Source organism: Onychomys torridus, chromosome 6 (assembly GCF_903995425.1).
Source record: "Onychomys torridus chromosome 6, mOncTor1.1, whole genome shotgun sequence".
Taxonomy (NCBI): domain Eukaryota; kingdom Metazoa; phylum Chordata; class Mammalia; order Rodentia; family Cricetidae; genus Onychomys; species Onychomys torridus.
Window position 1 is genome coordinate 69,330,184 of NC_050448.1, and position 18,244 is coordinate 69,348,427.

The 18,244-nt window shown below is 44.6% G+C and overlaps 2 protein-coding genes across 2 annotated transcripts; one reads left to right on the forward strand and one right to left on the reverse strand.

Annotated features, from left to right (window-relative positions):
* Positions 1-376: 376 nt before the first annotated feature.
* Positions 377-12,651, reverse strand: Oaz3 (ornithine decarboxylase antizyme 3). The gene is given in 7 exon segments (XM_036191352.1): positions 377-510; positions 1,506-1,591; positions 2,010-2,185; positions 2,855-2,932; positions 2,934-3,021; positions 3,271-3,442; positions 12,531-12,651. Coding segments are annotated over 7 exon segments (855 nt in total).
* On the forward strand, positions 12,289-17,367 carry Mrpl9 (mitochondrial ribosomal protein L9). The gene is made up of 7 exons (XM_036190733.1): positions 12,289-12,793; positions 12,974-13,130; positions 13,864-13,988; positions 14,161-14,211; positions 15,981-16,082; positions 16,694-16,777; positions 16,897-17,367. Exons 1-7 carry the CDS (start codon positions 12,650-12,652, stop codon positions 17,029-17,031), a joined length of 798 nt encoding a protein of 265 aa, XP_036046626.1. The 5' UTR covers positions 12,289-12,649; the 3' UTR covers positions 17,032-17,367.
* Positions 17,368-18,244: the final 877 nt, after the last annotated feature.

The window sequence follows — 18,244 nt, forward strand, 5'->3', positions numbered from 1 at the left end:
AACTGAAATATATAAATGTATCATATCAAGGCTTAGTCCTTCAGAACTTTCTAGTTGACTGATCATTGATCTTGGCAGGTGTTCAGTAAATGGGAATGGAAAAAATGGTTTAGGGATTAGGAGAAGGCAAAGGAGCCCTCCCATGTCTGACTCAGGTCACGCTGATCTTTTCAGTCATGTCCTTCAGTGAATTTATCTCTATCAGGTTCATATTTCCATTCCAACATTCCCTCCCTCCAAGAAGTACTGAACACTTTGATTGCACGCTCTTTATTTCCTAGGATGGAAGTGTCTTAAGTCACATCCTGGGCCCCAGAGTCCCGTGTGTTGAGTTTCTGGCCCCTCACAGAGATGGAACAAACATGTTCAGGGAGGCTCACTGGCCAAGCTGGCCAAGGTCCCTTTCAAGGGGATACACCATGAAGATGATATTGTCCCAGGGAGGGAGGGCAGGATGATCTGGTCTAACCACCTCAAAGCCCATGTAGCTAAAGGCACGCAGCAGGGCACCTGTAGAAGAACAGAACAAATTATTAGAATATTCACTGAAGCTCAATCCATGTAACTCCTCATAGATTTGTTTTCTTCAGGAAGTGACTCTGGAAAGCAGTGTCGTTCAGGCTTAGGGTGTGCTTTGAAGTGATAGAGACATATGCCTACCCTGCCTTAGTATTCACGTTAACCTTTCAGATCTCCAGTTTACTCAGTTGTCAATTGGGAATGAGAACCTTCCTCACAAATTTTAAATGTGATTATTCAAGTACTTATTGCAATGATGGCATTCTTTTTTTTTTTTTTTTTAGATTTATTTGTTTGTTTGTTTATTATGTACAGAAGAGGGCACCAGATCTCATTACAGGTGGTTGTGAGCACCATGTGGATGCTGGGAATTGAACTCAGGACCTTTGGAAGAACAGTCGGTGCTCTTAACCGCTGAGCCATCTCTCCAGCCCTGCAATGATGGCATTCTAAGCTCTAAAACAGTATCTACTATTGCTGGCAATTGACCAGCATCTGTTTTTTTGGCTTTGATTTTGTTTTGAGATCTCACCATGTAACTAATCTGACCCTGAGTGCAGAATTCTCCTGCCCTAGATTTCCCAATGCTAGAGTCACAGGCTTGTACCATCATGGCCAGTTCATCTTGTCTTATATCCGACAAAGTGTAAACTCTCTGAAAGATGAGCAATAACATTGCACTGGTTAAATACGTGCCTGTCCTCCTAGCCTTTTATACATGTCCAGTCCTGCTGTGCAGGCTGGATACATTTGCTTGACACCTTTGTCAGTCCACCACCACATTCCTTACGTGGATTCTGTGAAATCTCTCCAGTGCTCCCAGCCTTGTGCCTGACACCGCCTGAGGGGCTCCTTGTTGGTCCACTTGTCATGGGCCAGACAGAATGTCGTGTGCCTTAATTTCCTTTGCAGAAGGAGTGGGGACAGAGGCTGCTCAAATGCCAGGGAGGACAGACTTATCCAAAGTCCTGAGAGCTTAAGCTCACCTCCGTCCTTCCGGTCTTTTGGGAAGTTCACAAACACAGAGTCCACATTGGTCTTCTCCTCCACATACTGCAGTGTTGCTGTCAAACTAGAGGCCAGAGAGAACGTTAATACTCAGCTAACTTGGAATCTAGAAAGTCGGAGCAGGAGAAATACTGGGGAGTGTTTGCTCTCAGCCTACCGAAACTGGAAAATTGAAAGTTGCTAAAGGAGTTTGGGGGGCTTTTCTCTGAAGCCAAGGATTCCACCTAAGTGAGGTGTATGTCACAGAAGGGGTCATGGAGGAAAGGACTGCGGAGCAACAAAGTATTCAACTGTTTGGATCCTCACTTTGGTGTTCCTGAGTCTGAGTGCAGCAACTGTCCCTCAACCTAAAAGCATTCTCTGAACCCCAGGATCTTATTGTGTGCTACTAGTGTGCTGTGTCTGATCCAGCTCCTAAGTCACTGTGACATGATAAACAGTGGAACACCCCATCTCTTCCCCACACCCGTCCAGCTCCTCACCTTTCTCGGTTGCCTTGATCCAAGGCCTGATATGGGATATCCAGGAAGAGTCGGTGGTCACACAGAAGGCCGTGCCAATGAGCAGAGGAATGGGGGGTGAGACGGAAGCGGAAGTCTAACTGAACTGGATCTTGGTGAAGCAGGGGGTCAGTTGATAGCACTGTCAGGTTCCCAGCCTGGAAAAGAAATACAATTGGAGTAAAAATCTATGCTCATTGAAGTCTTCAAATCACATCTAGGGCGAATTGGGATGCTTTCAAAGAACCAAGGAGAGGCAGGTGAGGGAAGCTGAAGTCAGAATCTTAAGAGATGGGACTGTATTCCTTAGTCCTAGGACTAGCTATCCGATACTGAGTTTTACTTGATGTCAACATACCTAGGATTACTTTCTAGTGCTGGGAAGCTCAGGGTGTCATCTTGTTCATGGTATATTCCCAGCCCTGCTTTTACTTTTTTTTTTTTTTTTTTTTTTTGTGGGACTGGGGAATAAGGTCTTGCTTAGTTACTGAGGCTAGCTTTGTATTCACTCTGTATCCTAGGCAACCCTTTGAAGGAACTGGGATTATAGGCCTTTTACCACCAGGCATATCTCTAAACTACTTTATGTCTCCAAGTCCCACTGTAATCTGCTATACCTTTGTTCCTACTTCTTCCCATCCTGCTGTTTGCTACCAGCTATATGGCCTTTAGATCTCTGGGCCAGATTCCATCTAGAAAGCAAGTAGATTTTACACATGAGCTCAGGGCTCTACCTACCTCTCGTTTTTTACATTCCCCTCCTTGACAAAGTCATTACAGCCATCAGGGAGCTGCCCTGTCACATCACCAGCTCATAGTCTACTTACTGAATATAGTTCTTTAAGCTGGCCGTGGTCTTTTTCCTGCTCAGTGCTTCTGCCCACCTGGAGGCCTCCTAGGGACTCAGGAGCACGGGAGGCAGCAGGGGAGGCAGCAGGGGAGGCAGCAGCGCTGGGGCCGGAGTGTCAGGTCCTCCTGTTCCTTGTATGTGATGCTTGTTTGGGAAAGAGAGACCCAAATTACCTCAGAGCGGGGCGAAGAAGTCAGCTATGATGGTAGCTTCCTGACTTCCTCAACACTGTTTCCTGTATCCTATGGACTAGCCCATTTTTCTAGGCCAACCAAATAGAAAAAGTATACAAATCCATGCCAGGCTTCTACCCTGCCACTTAGGAAATTCTTTCAAATTGTTTTATTTTCCTTATACTTTATGTAAACCACAATTACAGACGAAAACAAGTACCTTTTATAACAACAAGGCAGCATCTTTTCCCGGAGGGTGATCCGATATTTGTAACAGTAGAGGTAATAGGCGTATGGCGACCAGATGGGATAGAGGTAGTTCCGTGTTTTTCCCCTCTTGATATAAGAAAGGGAGTAGAGAGAGGGGCGGGACCTGTTACAAGGCAGTTTCTCTGTTCAGTGCCTCCCTGCGGCAAAGTGAGCTTCAGAGGGTGAGTGGCAGAATTTCAGGCAACCTTGTCATTGTGACCTGGCAGGCACTATGACATAGACAAGAGGTCAGTGCTGATGTCACTTCAGTTTTACCCCATCCTGCCCCATTAACCAAGGCTCATATTTAACTAGTATACACTTTACAACTGTATTGATAGCTTCAAATGCTTTAAAACTTACGTCCTGGCCGGGCGGTGGTGGTGCATGCCAGGTGGATCTCTGAGTTCAAGGCCAGCCTGGTCTACAGAGCAAGATCCAGGACAGGCGCCAAAACTACACAGAGAAACCCTGTCTCAGGAAAAAAACAAAACAAACAAACAAAAGACATATGTCCTGTTTGACAAACAGCCCTGCCTGAGTTCTTGTACCCACCACCCTGGCCCTCCCTCTGGAACACTTCTAAATCCAGCAACTACAGAGTTGGTGTCTGATGCCACAGTGAGCTTCCAAGACCTTGCTCCAACACTTGGCCTGATTAGTAGCTGTTTTGCAATTCTTTATTTTTACTATCTTCCCTCTCCATAGTACAGAAGGACTACAAATTACATAACTCTCTGTTGTCTTTATAGGGTAGTAATCCCAAATTAAACACCTCTAGCTAGGAAGTTGTAATGCTACATATCCTTAATCCTAGCAATCAAGAGGCAGAGATGTTAGGATTGCCTAACTCTAGAACCAGCCTGGTTTGGTGTGGCAAGGCTCTGGGTAGACAGAGTTATATAGCGAAACTCTGTTACACACATCACATCACATCACATCATCACATCACATCATCACATCACATCATCATATCACATCATCACATCACATCATCACATCATCACATCACATCACATCACATCACACACAAGTCCATGGGCCCAGCCAGTGGGAATTGGAGTTACAGAGTAGATATACTAAAATGGTAGAAAGTTCACACCAACATAACTTAGCAATAGGTTGCTGTGCCAGAACACAGAATCAATGGTGCTAAATCAGTTTTTCAACAGAAGCTAGAAAAATGATAAATCACTCACACACACACACACACACACACACACACACACACACACACATGCACACACAAGAACATGGCAAGGAGAGGCTCTACCAAACTGGTTGTGCTGGTTAATTTTATGTCAACTTGATGCAAGCTAGAGTCGTTTGAGAAGAGGTAACCTCAACTGAGTATTTCCTGTGGACAAGCCCGTGGGGCATTTTCTTAATTGATGGTTGATGTGGGAGGTTTTAGCTCACTATGTGCAGTGTACCCTGAGCTGGTAGTCCTAGGTGCTGTAAGAAAGCAGTCTAAGGCAGAGCAAGCCACAAGGAGCAAAGCAGTAGACAGCATTCCTCCACGGCCTCTTCCAGTTCCTGACACCCTGACTTCCCTCAGTGACAAAGTGTGACCTGAAAGTTGTAAGATGAAATCAACCCTTCTCTTCCAAAGGTCATGGTGTCTTATCACAAAAACAGAAACACCAGTTAAAACACTGACAACATTTAACATTAAGGGCAAAATTTGGTTCTAGAACCAACAGTTTGTGACCTCTTCAAATTTATTACCCATCACTGCAGATATTTATTGAAGGCCCACTATGAGCCAGGCACCACTATGGTAAACTACAGACCTTTGCTCTATGGAACTTTCCAAAGTGAGAGAAGAAAGTAGAGGAGTATACAGGAAATAAGTATATCAGAGGAGAACTGGTATGGGGAGACAGGTTAAAAGAGAACCAAGCTGGGTGTGGCGGTGTACACCCTAGACTTAGTACTTGGGAAGCAGACACAGGCAGACCTTTTGAGTTTGAGGACAGCCTGGTCTATATAATGAATTCCAGGCCAACCAGAGCTACCCTGTGAGACCCAATCTCAAAAATATATGTATTTGGAGTATGGGATATGCAGCAGGATTTTAGCACAGGTGATTCAAGTAAGCCTCATAGAAAATATGATCCATCAAAGATTGTTAACCAGTCAAGCATGATGGGGCACATCTTTAATCTCAGCCCTTAGGAGACAGAGGCAGACAGATCTCCGAGTTCGAGGCCAGCCTGGTCTTCAGAGTGAGTCCCAGGACAGCCAGGGCTACAGAGAAACTTTGTCTAAAAAAAAAAAAAAAAAAAAAAGGCTGGTACCTAAGTAATTAAAATATCTTTAGAGGCATGTTAGAAGGCTTATCTGGTAATGATACTTACTGCCAAGTCTGAAGGCCTGGGTTCAATCCCTGAAACCCATACAAAGATAGAAGAGGACTCCCACTGACCTCCACATGTGCCCTGTCTCAGGCATCCACAGATGAAAACATGCATGTGTACACACACACACATACACACACACACACACACACACACACACACACACACACACACACACACACTAAATAACTGTTTTGTTTTTTTAAAAAAGGCTAGGCAGTGGTGGTGGCACACGCCTTTAATCCCAGCACTTAGGAGGCAGAGGCAGGCGGATCTCTGAGTTCAAATCTACAAAGCAAATTCCAGGACAGCCAGGGCTACATGGAAAAACCCTGCCTCAAAGTAATTAATAATAATAATAATAATAATAATAATAATAATAATAATAAAAGACTGAAGAAATCTAATGTCTGGGGATAAGGATCATCCCTTTCCGAAGCAACAGCCAATGCAGAAGCTCAGCATGTCTGCTGTTTTCCACGCAGGGTAGCTACTATAGATGAATGGAGCAGTAAAGGCTACAGGGAATGAGGTTAATGGGATCACATGATACAGCGCCACCTACACCATTCTGTGAATGTTCTCTTTAGAGTAAAAGGGAAATGGCTGAGCAGGGTTTTGCATGAAAGAATACTAGATATGATATGCTTTAAAAATGATTCTTACCAGTGGTACACACCTATAATCCCAGCAGTTTGGAGGCTGGGGTAGACAAGAATTTGAGGTTAAGTTATCTATATGTCTCAAATGAAAAAAAGATTCTTTTTAAGACACGGTCTTATGCAGCCCAGAATAGTCTAGAGCTAACTACATAGGAGAAGACGACTTTGAACTTTGATCCTCCTGCCTCTACCTCCAAAGTGCTGAGATTATAAGCATGTGCCACCACATCTGGCTTTAGGAAAGAAAACTGTAAAACTGTGCAGTAGACATCTCTTGTTCAGTAATTTCTATATAAAAAGATAATGTATTCTCCACAGTGGGGCATTAGAGATAATGGTGAGGCATGCAAGCATGCAGATAGCTACACATCTTTCCCAACAAAGCACTTAATAACCTGGGACCCCTACCTGCATCAAGCTATACACATGCCCCTCTTCAAACAAATCAGTAACTCCAACAATAGCTCCCTAACAACCCTTAGTAATTCTTTTGTGGTCAAAAGCGTGTCCTGAAACCAGGGACAATGGCTAATCCAACCTGGGCTGGTGTTGGGTGCACATGCAGGAATGAAAACTCTGTCTCTTGTTATAGAAAATACGGGCCGGGCAGTGGTGGCACTCACCTGTAATCCCAGCACTCGGGAGGCAGAGGCAGGTGGATCTCTGTGAGTTCGAGGCCAGCCTGATCTACAGAGCTAGTCCAGGACTAGCTCCACAGCTACAGAGAAACCCTGTCTCAAAAAACCAAAGGAAAAAAAAAGGAAAGAAAAAAGGAAATAAAGAAAATACAGTATTTGCCATCTTATGCCTATGCATGATTGCTCATGTGTATGGTTCAAACTAGATACCCCACAGAAAAGAACAGGCACAATGAACAAAGGCTTACATAACCATTACCTGTCAATTAAAACAAGAAAGCTGCAGGCTGGGGAGGTAGCTCAACGTGTAAGAACACTTGCTGCACAAGCATAAGGACCTGAGTTTGAATCCCCAAACACCCAAGTAAAAAGCTGAAGGCGTTCACGTGTCTATAACTGCAGTGCTGTTTGTTGGGAGTGGAAATAGGAAGGTAGTGGGGCTTGCCAACTGCCAACACAGTTCCAGGTTCGCTGAAAGACCCTGTTTCAAGGGAATACAGCAAAGCAGGACATCTGAAGTCCTTTGGCCTCTTCACACAGGCATATGAGCACAAACAAGCCCCTCCCTCTTTCTCTTTCCGCCCCTCTCTCTCCTTCCCACTCTCCTCCTCCCTTTTCATCTCTCCCTCTCTCCTCTCTCTGTCACACACACACACACACACACACACACACACACACACACACACACACACACCAAAAAGTTCCTTTCCCCTTAATAACCAACTGCTCTTCCTCTTGAAGCCATAAAGAGAGCCCTGAACAGTCACCAGGCACTCTTGAGCTGCCTGCTTGCTCAGGACCCCAATTTCTTGTAGCATATCTAACGTGTGCTTTTACTTTGCCTCTGAATAAGATTTCTTGCTACTTTGTTCTTTGTGTGTGCTTTTTTTATTCTTTGAACAAAATGCCAAAAGCCTGGAAACACTGGGGCTCTAGAGCAACCCCTAATAACATACTTGGTGACCCCAACCAGAAGCTAAGAGAATAAATCCTCTTCTTTCTGATGGATTCAAATTCCTTTGAACATTCTCCAATCCCCTTCTAATGTGATGCCTATGGCTGTGCATGGTAGCTGTCAGAAAGCCATGACTCTTCAGCCATGCCGCTTGTCCGGCTGAGGAGGAGTAGGTGGGGTAGCTGTGGCTAAATGGCCTCTGGAAGCTGCTTCACCAGTACAGCAAAAAGGAGAAAGAAGTGGGTCTGGCAGTTCCTTCCTAGCCAGGGCTTTAAACAGACTCACAGTCAACCCAGTAAATTCAATATGATTTTGAGGCAGAATAGAGATACAAAGAGGTAGAGTCCCCTGCTTCATTCCAATATTGCTTTTGTTCCCTGGAGGGAACCCAAAATTTATTACCACTTGGATTTGATTTTTTTTTTTTTTTTAAGATGTGGTCTCACTGTATATAGTTCTGGCTGTCCTGGGATTCAGAGATCCTCCTGCCTCTGTCTTCTGAATGCTGGAATTAAAGGCATGCACCACCACACCTGGCCTACCACTTGGATTGTTTTAAATTGTTTGTGTGCCTCTGTGTGTGTGTGGAAGTCAAAGGACAGCTTTTCCAGAAGTCTGTTCTTTCACCTTGTTTTTGAAATAGAATCTCTCTTGTTATTGCTGCCGCTACACTCTGAACTTGAGCTTCTGGTCAATTCTGTCTCTTCCTCCCATCACCATAGGAATCCCGAGGCTGGGATTACAAACTCAGCAAACTCAAGTCATCTGGCTTCTTGGGCTTTGTGTGTTGTGGGACTCTAACCCAGCTTATCGGGGTTGCACAACAAGTGCTTTACCTACTGAACTGTCTTCTCAGCTCTGACACTTAGATTTAAAACCTTTCCTTCCCCCCCCCCTTTAAAAGCCTTTTGCTTTCCTTTTCTTCTCACCCTTTCTGTGATCTCAGTTCTTTCTGGATTTCAGAGTGTAGCATTCTTACAGGAACTGACCAAGGTAGTAGGGAGCTTTGATAATTGCTCTCACGGTGGGTGGGGAGAGTGGAGAGATGGTTCTGTTATTCCTGGACCTCAGTAACTGAAATCATAACTTCCTACCTGCCTTTAGCTTTTCATAGATAAAGTTGTGCTTGTCTGCAGAGACAAGCACAAAACACAAAGGAGATGAAACAAATCCACATGTCAGTGAGGCATTGTTGGAACAGTTCTAGCCATAGACGACCTGTCCTCCAGCTCTCATTCAGGCAATAAGCCAGCATATGTGCCAGCACCTTTCTCAGGGAAGCTCTTTGAGTAACAGTAGCAAATGTTTGGATTCTGGAAATAAATAAAAGGTAGAACACATAGGGTTTCCTGATGGCCTGAGAGAAGAGAGAGAGAGAGAGAGAATGAATGTTCTCAGTACTCAGAGGACCAGAAGTAGATCTGAAGTGAAGTGAAAGCCTCCTGTGGTGGTATTGTGTCCCCCAAAATATTGTGCCCGCTAATAAACTTATCTGGGGTCAGAGAACAGGACAGCCACAATATTAAACATAGAGGTTAGGCAGTGGTAGCACACGCCTTTAATCCTAGCACTTGGGAGGCAGGCAGATCTCTGTGAGTTCAAGGTCACATTGAAAATAGCCAGGCATGGCGACTCACACCTTTAATCCCAGAAAGTGAGCCTTTAATCCCAGGGAGTGATGGCAGAAACCAGAAAGATATGTAAGGCATTAAGACCAAAAACTAGTTAAGCAAGCATTTGGCTGGTTAAGCTTTTCGGCTTCTAGCAGCAGTTCAGCTAAGACCCATTCAGATGAGGACTCAGAAGCTTCCAGTCTGAGGAAACAAGACCAGCTGAGGAACTGGCAAGGTGAGGAAGCTGTAGCTTGTTCTGCTTCTCTGATCTTCCAGCATTCACCCCAATACCTGGCCTCAGGTTTGATTTTATTAATAAGACTCTTTAAGATTCATGCTACAGCCTCCTTCTTGAGGACTAGCTTTAATGGTACCAGAAAGTGTCATGCAAGCTTCCAAAGGAGGGAAACTGATCATTCTTACTATGATGCCTACGAACCATAACAGTGACCAGCATGTCATGAATACCTTGGCGGTAACCAACAACTCTAATTGTACTCTAAACAAGAGGGAAATCATGCCTGGTACTAAAATCCAGCCTACACAGGGCTAGTGAAGTCTTGGAGGAGAACCTATATCCTTCACCTTACTAAACCGGCATAATCTCTAACTACATTTTAAGCATTTTATCCTTATAGCCACAGATAAGTGTAATTCTTAGTGCTCACCAAGGAACAGCTTTGTAACAGGTGGACACCATTCCAAAAGAACACAGCCATCAAAATGCAGAGCTGTGAAGCATGGTCCCAACTGACACATCTATAACATAGCTTCACCTAAAGTTTAAGGATTGGTTTTTTGTTTTTTGTTTGTTTGTTTGTGTGTGTGTGTGTGTTTGTTTTGTTTTGTTTTTTGTTTGGGTTTTTTTGGATTTATTTGTTATGTTTACAGTGTTCTGTTTGCATGTATTCCTTCAAGCCAGAAGAGGGCATCAGATCTCATTACAGATGGTTGTGAGCTACCATGTGGTTGCTGGGAAATGAACTCAGGACCTCTGGAAGAGCAGTCAGTGCTCTCAACCTCTGAGCTATCTCTCCAGCCCCAAAGATTGTTTTAGAACAGAAGTTCTCAACCTGGGGCCAGGGATCACAACTCCTTTGGGGGGTCAAATGACTCTTTCACAGGGGTCACTTTTCAGTTATCCTGCATACCAGATATTTACATTATGATTCATAACAGTATCAAAATTACAGTAGAAACAAAATAATTTTATGGTTGGGGGTCACCACAACATGAGGAACTGTATTAAAGGGTCACAGCATTGGGAAAGTTGAGAACCACTGTTGTAGAAGAAGATATTAAGAGCCAAAGGGACAAGAAGTTTTCTATGAGATAGTGTGTCCTATGAATGTTAGGGAAGCTACATCCATGAAGTCTCACCAACATGGCTGCCTAAACAAGACCTGAACAAGGAGAACACTAATATACATGCTAATGAAAAGGGAAAGGCTCACAAGGCCTCGACTCTACACAACTACAGGCAACCAAGGAATGCTGAGAGTAGGAGAAAGTCTTCCCCAGGGAAGAGCACACCAATGGTCAGCTCTGAAAACATATACATACAAGTAACATTATACAGACTGAGCAGGTTGTACTTACATATTTAAGAATATAAACACACGTTGGGCGGCCGTAGAACACACCTTTAATCCCAGCACTCAGGAGGCAGAGCCAGGCAGATCTCTGTGAGTTCGAGGCCAGCCTGGTCTACAGAGCAAGATCCAGGACCGGCACCAAAATAAATAAATAAATAAATAAATAAATAAATAAATAAATAAATAAACAAACATACATACACAGAGATAAATAAATAAGAGGAAAGAAGCCTTGAATTAGAGAGATCAAGGAAAGATACATGGGAGGGGTCAGAGGGAGGAAAAGGAAGGGAGAAATATCTCAAAAAGTGTAAAAGTTTTAAAATAATTAAAATGTGTTCAAGAACTGAAGAAAAACAAAACCAACAACAAAACGGAGTTATCAACTAAAATGGGAAAACCTGCAGGTAGGGCAGCTTGGGAAGAACGGAGTATAAACTGGTTAACTTGAAAATGTCTGTTAGACATATAAGAAAATAATAAGATGTTGGGTATTTCGATGTGAAATCTGTGGGAAGTCTAGAATAGAAATTCAAACACCGCTGGCATATAAATAACAGCCATAAGATGAACCAAGAGCATCAAGAGAGTGGGTACTAGGAAGAGTCCAGTCCATATACTGAGTGCAGGGTACAAAAGATGAAGAAGAGGAGACCGCTGAAGACTGTTGCCCTGGAAACCAAGGAGATGCATGTAGGAGGTCAGTCTACTTAAGAGCACATGCAATGATACATAGTGCGTCTTTCTAACGCTCTTCTCTATAGACACTCTTTCAGCCCATTTTTATAATCCAGTACAAAGACTCCACAGAATGAATAGTAGGTGTTTTTTTTTTTCTCTATAGCTTATGTCTCCTGCAACTCTTTAAATATTAGCTTAAATACTATAATGTAACAATATTAAGGAGAGTCAACAGAGCTTTTAGAGGATCCCACCCTTTGACTACTTTTAGATAGACTCAAAGGAAAATTGATAGTGGCATCCATATTCTTTTAGTGTTCAGAAATTATTGCATGTCAAAATTAGAAATTATCTCAGCAAATAGGACTAAATCCACTTTTTAATTATCATTTTATTATTATCGTTGTTGTTATTGTTATTGTTGTTATTATTATTATTATTATTATTATTATTATTATTATTATTATTATTAATCTCGCTGGCGTGGAGCTTCTGGTGTGAATTAGGTTAGCCTGGAAACTGCCCTGTTGGGAGATAACAGGCATGAGCCACCGCGCCCCCTCCGCCTCCTTTTAAAAGTAAAGCTAAAGAAAAGATAATGTTTTCCGCTGTCAGTCCGCTTAATGCTCATTAAATTATCTGTGGAGAGGGGTGACGCAAATAAATAGCAGGTCTCCCCATTGCCCCATCGCCGGAGTGCAAGGTGCGGTGGCGGCCGCTGTCCCACTCCGGGTCCCGGGGTCCCAGCAGAGCCTGCAGCCGCACCACGCAGGCGCGCCGCGGGCAGCCCAGAGAGCTGGTCTGCGCCTGCGCGGGGCCCTTCCTCCGTTTCTCCGCGCCGGGGTCATGGCCGCCTCCGTGGCTCCGCGAAGCCGGGCTCTGCTGTGGGCTGGCGCTGCTTGGCTGCGGCAAGGAGGCGTCGGGGAGCTACTGCGGGCGCGAACTGAAGGGGTCGCCCCGGGGCGTGACTTCAGTCTCTCTCATTACCGGGTGAGGGCCGGCCGGGGCTTGGGGTCCTGGGCCGTGACGGACGGGAGGGCTGTTCATGCCAGATTGAGCCCCGCGGGGCCGCTCCGTGGGGGGCGGGCCTCCCCTGGGGTGCAGGGCACCGTGGCGGGGAGGCGGGGTGCTCTGTGGACAGGCGCTCACCGCAGCCCCCCTGGCCGCCAGAGCACGGTCATCGTGGAACGCTGGTGGAAGGTGCCGCTAGCCGCAGAGGGCCGGAAGCCGCGCCTGCACCGGCGACACCGCGTGTACAAGCTGGTGGAGGACACGAAACACCGACCCCAAGACCCCCTGGAGCTCATCCTCACGCAGTCCGTGGACGGTAAGGCCTGGACCCGAATGCTGACCCCCTGGGATGCTGCTGTGTGACGTTAACGTCTTCCTGCCTCTCCCCATTTGTTTGCCTTGTTTTTACTACTTTGTGGCTCCGAGGAAAAAAGTCGTCACGAAAAATAGTGTGTGGTTTAGATACTGGCCTCCAGCACGGAAAATTAAAACGGGTGTGCAATACTGTTGACTGTGAAGAGAAAACCCAACAGTTTGCATCACACATAATGAAATCCTTTGATTGAACAACTCAGTCTGCACCAGTTTTTAGACTTGTGACAAGTGTAGTTCCTAATAAATATATGGTGTGTGTGTGTGTGTGTGTGTGTGTGTGTGTGTGTGTGTGTGTGTGTAGGACAAAGGGCCACCTTATCATTTGATACAGGGCGTAGAACCGAGCCCCAGGAATCTGCCTATTACCTCCCCATAGTGCTAATAAAGTAGTTATGGACCATCTCCAAACTCTGCGCAGCAGGCACTTTAACGATTGAGCCTTATAACCTACCCCCCACACACACAAATTGGCTTTTTTTTTTAAAGGAGGAATAAACTGAGAAAATAAGGACTGTCTCTTTTTATGTCCCCTCCCCCTTGGTGGTGATGCTGGAGGTGGTCCCCCGGGTTCTAAGTATGCCAAAGCAAGCCCTTTACCAGTGGACTGTACCCCAGGATGATCGTCTTTTCTGAAGGGATTCCTATAGTTCATCTGTTCCTGTTCTCATTGGCAGAAATTGGAGTCCGGGGTGATCTGGTCTCCGTGAAAAAGTCTGTGGGTCGCAATAAACTCCTTCCTCAGGGGCTGGCTGTGTATGCGTCTCCTGAAAATAAGAAACTGTTTGAAGAGGAGAAATTGGTGAGCTCAAAGGATTTGGAGGAATAAAACTAAGATTCCTGCTGGGAATTTCGTTTGTTACTTAATTTGAAGATGAAGTAGGAACTAGAACAAGAACCCAGAAGCCCAGAATAGTTGGACTGTTACTGCTTAGTGTGGCCTCATTTCTTCTACTTAGTTTTATCTTTTCTAGCTGAGACAACAAGGAAAACTAGAGAAGATCCAGACGAAGGCAGGAGAGGCGGTGAGTAGGAAGTTTTACTGATCTCTTATGGAGGTCGCCAACCTCCTGAGAGTCTCCCTGATGTCCTTCAAGTCTGCTTACTGTTACACACAAGCATGACAAGTAGTATCGTGGCTGATGCTCCACGTAGCTGGTATGTAGCTGGAAATGCTGGGTTTCCCTATGTGTTCCCTGGCTATCCTGAAACTCACTCTGTAGGCCATGCTGACCTTGAACTCAGATCTGCCTGCCTCCACCTCCTGAGTCCTAGGATTAAAGGCATACATTTTTACTTTCTTTAGAAAAATGTGCCAAATTTTTAATTTGTTAATTTCTTGCATTTGAAGTACAATTTTGAAGTACAACATTTGAAGACATCCTTGGCCTGTGATTCTTTGCCAAAAGTGCTCTAGCTTCTGAGGGATTCCCCAGTCTGGGAATCAGGACCTGTGGGAAAATGTAAAATGAGTAATACTTTTGGGAGTATTACAGACAAGTTGAAGAGATGTAGACACATGAGAAGGTAAACAGTAAACTAAAGGCATTAAAGCAGGAGTCACGTGGACCCTAGTGGGTGTGGAGTTACTGGGGGAGGAGGACTTTTTTATATATAGTATTAAATTAGGCCTTTTCAAATTCATAGATTTTGAACAAACTAGGAAGTATAAGTGAATTTTTTATTTGTTTGTTTTGTTTTGTTTTTCTAGACAGGGTTTCTCTGTGTAGTTTTGGTGCCTGTCCTGGAACTCGCTCTGTAGCCCAGGCTGGCCTCGAACTCATAGAGATCTGCCTGGCCCTGCCTCCTGAGTGCTGGGATTAAAGGTGCATGCCACCACTGCCCAGCATATAAGTGAATTTTTAAGGTATGTTTGTTGGGGTGGGGGGGGTCACATATAGCCCAAGCTGGCCTTGAATTCTGTATATAGCCAGAGAGGTGACCAGCCAGACACAGAAGCAACAACATGGGAAGTTCATAGATGAGGTAAACAGGCCTTAGGGCAGCACATAGATTAATAGAAATGTAAAAAAAAAAAAAAAAAAAAAAAAAAAGTTGCAAGAACTTGCCGGAGACAAGCCTAAGCTAATGATGGAGTGTAAATAGAATTGAAATTCCTTAAATGTCAGATTAAAAGGCTATTGAAAGTGTCTCCGACAGCGGCGATGGTGGCTCACGCCTTTAATACCAGCACTTGGGAGGCAGAGGCAGGCGGATCTCTCTCTCTGAGTTCGAGGCCAGCCTACTCTACAGAGTGAGTTCCAGGACAGGCTCCAAAGCTACAGAGAAACCCTGTCTCAAAAAGCCAAAAAAAAAAGTGTCTTCATCCTGAGATATACCAGGAACCTTCATAGATGACCCTCAGTTTATTATAGTTATGGGGGCAGGGCACGTGTGCAGTCCAGGGGACAGCCTGCATGAGTCAGTTCTCCTTCCTCTGTGTGGGTCCTGGGGTCAGACTCGGGTCATCGTGCTTGGCAGCAGGCACCTTTACCTACAGAGCCATTTTACCAGCCCTAATCCTGAGTTTAATACAGACTGTTTCTCTTTGCCCAGGAACAGCAAGGTATAGATGAAATTCCTTATGAAGTCTTGGAAAATATCTTTTTTCCATATCAGAGTTGAAAAAAAAGAATGTTCTATTTTTCCAATTAATGTTTTGTTTTCACCTGTCTTAGCTCAGGGCAGAAATTGTTCCCTTTTCCTGAACTCCCAGGCCCTGTGACTCTTAACATAGTTCCTCCCTTTGACTACAACTCCTGTTGACACAGCCCTTATTTGTAATTCTTTTTAGACAGTGAAATTTCTGAGAAGCTGTCATCTAGAGGTGGGAATGAAGAACAACGTCAAATGGGAACTAAACCCTGACATTGTTGCCCGCCATTTCTTCAAGAATGTGAGTGTTCCCAAACATCAGTATCCCCTTATCATTCCCCTTGTCTAGGAGACCCAGGATTGAACCCTTTACTATAAAATGGTTTTCCCAGCTGGCGTTGGGAATTACTTTTGGCGGGTTTGCAGGGAGAAAGGAGGAATGTAGCTAGGGCCTAAAGTAGTTGCAGATGTAAAGACTAATAGGAAAAAGCAATTCCATTTATCTTATCTCTATCTAGGAAGAACCTGAAGATATGGGACTTACTGGAGAATTGTTACTTTTGTGGATAAAGTAGTGTTGGTCTTAAGACATGTTCTGTTTGTAAACTTATCACCTTTGCTAAGAAAGACTGAGTCTCTGCTGTCATCTGTGGGCATCTGTGTCCTCCCTTGAGGTCAGCCAGAACCAGTTCCCCAGATGTATTCATTCCTGCCTAGGAAATTCTAGACCTGAGCTATCTTTATGAGGTTACATGGAAGCTGAAGTTGAAGGGTTTATCTCAGTGGTAACAGTAGCAACAAAAACAATTTTATGGGGGGTGTCACCACAACATGAGGGACTGTGGTAAAGGATCACAGCATTGGGAAGGCTGAGAACCACTGGTTAATCTTGCTGTTGGGTCTATTTTTCAGCTTGGTGTTGTGGTTGCCCCACATGCTCTGAAGTTACCAGAGGACCCTATCACAAGATGGGGCGAGTACTGGTGTGATGTGACTGTGAGTGTTTCGGGGATGTTCTTTTCATTGGGAGAAGAATCGATATGAAAGGCTGGATTGGGTGGTGTTGCTTCTGCCTGACTGATCTCTGGCTATTCCTGTTTTTACTGTGTGTTCAGGTAAATGGACTCGACACTGTAAGGGTTCCGATGTCCGTAGTGCTCTTTCAGAAGCCCAAGACCAAAAGATACAAGCACTGGTTAGCCCAGCAAGCTGCCAAGACCATGGCCCCCACCAGCTCCCAGGCAGTCTGAACATCCTCTGCTTCCAAGACAAAGCAGTCAGAAGAGCCTTGGAATGAAGTGGGCCAGCACTTGAAGCAAGTCTGGATCCTAGAGAATATGTGAACTCAGCAGACTGAATAGCACATACATGTAAGGCTCACTGTGTTTGTCATACAGTATCATCACAGCCAGCTGCATTAGAGCATTCTGCAGGCAGTAGATTTTATAAGCAGAATATCAGTGAACTGAAACAGTCTTCTTAGCCCTTCCACTGGAACAAGTGAAGGGCCAAGCTGTTGTTCTGACAGTTGCTGTATTCTCACCCAGACCGTGTCTCGTGCAGAAATAAAGAGCTGTTTAACTGGACTTCCATTGACTGAGAGCAGGATATCCAAGTAAGGTGTCTTGAGCCATGGAGGAAAGTGTAGCAGTTTGCTGTGTCCTGTTGTTGCCATGAGCAGACTTCTATAGCCAGTTCTGTCTGCTTTAGAACTTTCCCATCTCCATGTGAGTGATGCAGTGGATTCCACTAAGATCTGAATAAGGCCTAAGGATGCATGACAAAGGAAGTGAAGCCGGATTAGAGAAGCTTAGAAGGAGAAAGAACTTCTGTATTATTTCTTAACCAGCTCCTGACATTCCATAAAGAAACCTGACTTCCAGACCAAGGATAAGCCTGAGGTCATTCAAGAATAGAGATCACCTACCTCTACCTCCCAAATGCTGAGATTAATGCCATGTGCCACTTCCACTCAGCCCCATACACTTTTTTTGTTTTTGTTTTTTCTGTTTTTTTGTTTGTTGGTTTGGTTTGGTTTTTTGCGACAGGGTTTCTCAGTGTACCCTTGGCTGTCCTGGAACTGACTCTGTAGACCAGGCTGGCCTCGAACTCACAGAGATCTGTGGTGATATTTTATTTTTGCTGAAATGTGGAAATATTTTACTTGGACTTTAATAAATAAAGCTTGCCTGGAGATAGAGGAAAAAGCCAGCCACAACACAGAAGTCATGCAGTGTTAGCACATGCCTTTAATCCTATCACATGGCAGGCAGGATCTCTGTGTGTTCAAGGCCACACTGGAAACAATCAGGTGTGGTGGCACACACCTTAAATCCCAAAACTAGTTAACCATGGAGACAGGAAGTGACAGAGCTGTGTAGGAAGAGGAAGTGATGGAGCTGAACAGAGCAAATCAGATGTCAGAACAGCAAGGAGTATGTGCGTGGGAAGACAGGAAGTGAC

Bases quoted from the DNA above. Each gene is read 5' to 3' on its own strand.
- Mrpl9 (XM_036190733.1), top strand. From the start codon at position 12,650: ATGGCCGCCTCCGTGGCTCCGCGAAGCCGGGCTCTGCTGTGGGCTGGC. The intron at 13,131-13,863 runs GTAAGGCCTGGA...TCTCATTGGCAG, and splicing joins CCTCACGCAGTCCGTGGACG to AAATTGGAGTCCGGGGTGAT. The intron at 16,083-16,693 runs GTGAGTGTTCCC...TCTATTTTTCAG, and splicing joins CCCGCCATTTCTTCAAGAAT to CTTGGTGTTGTGGTTGCCCC.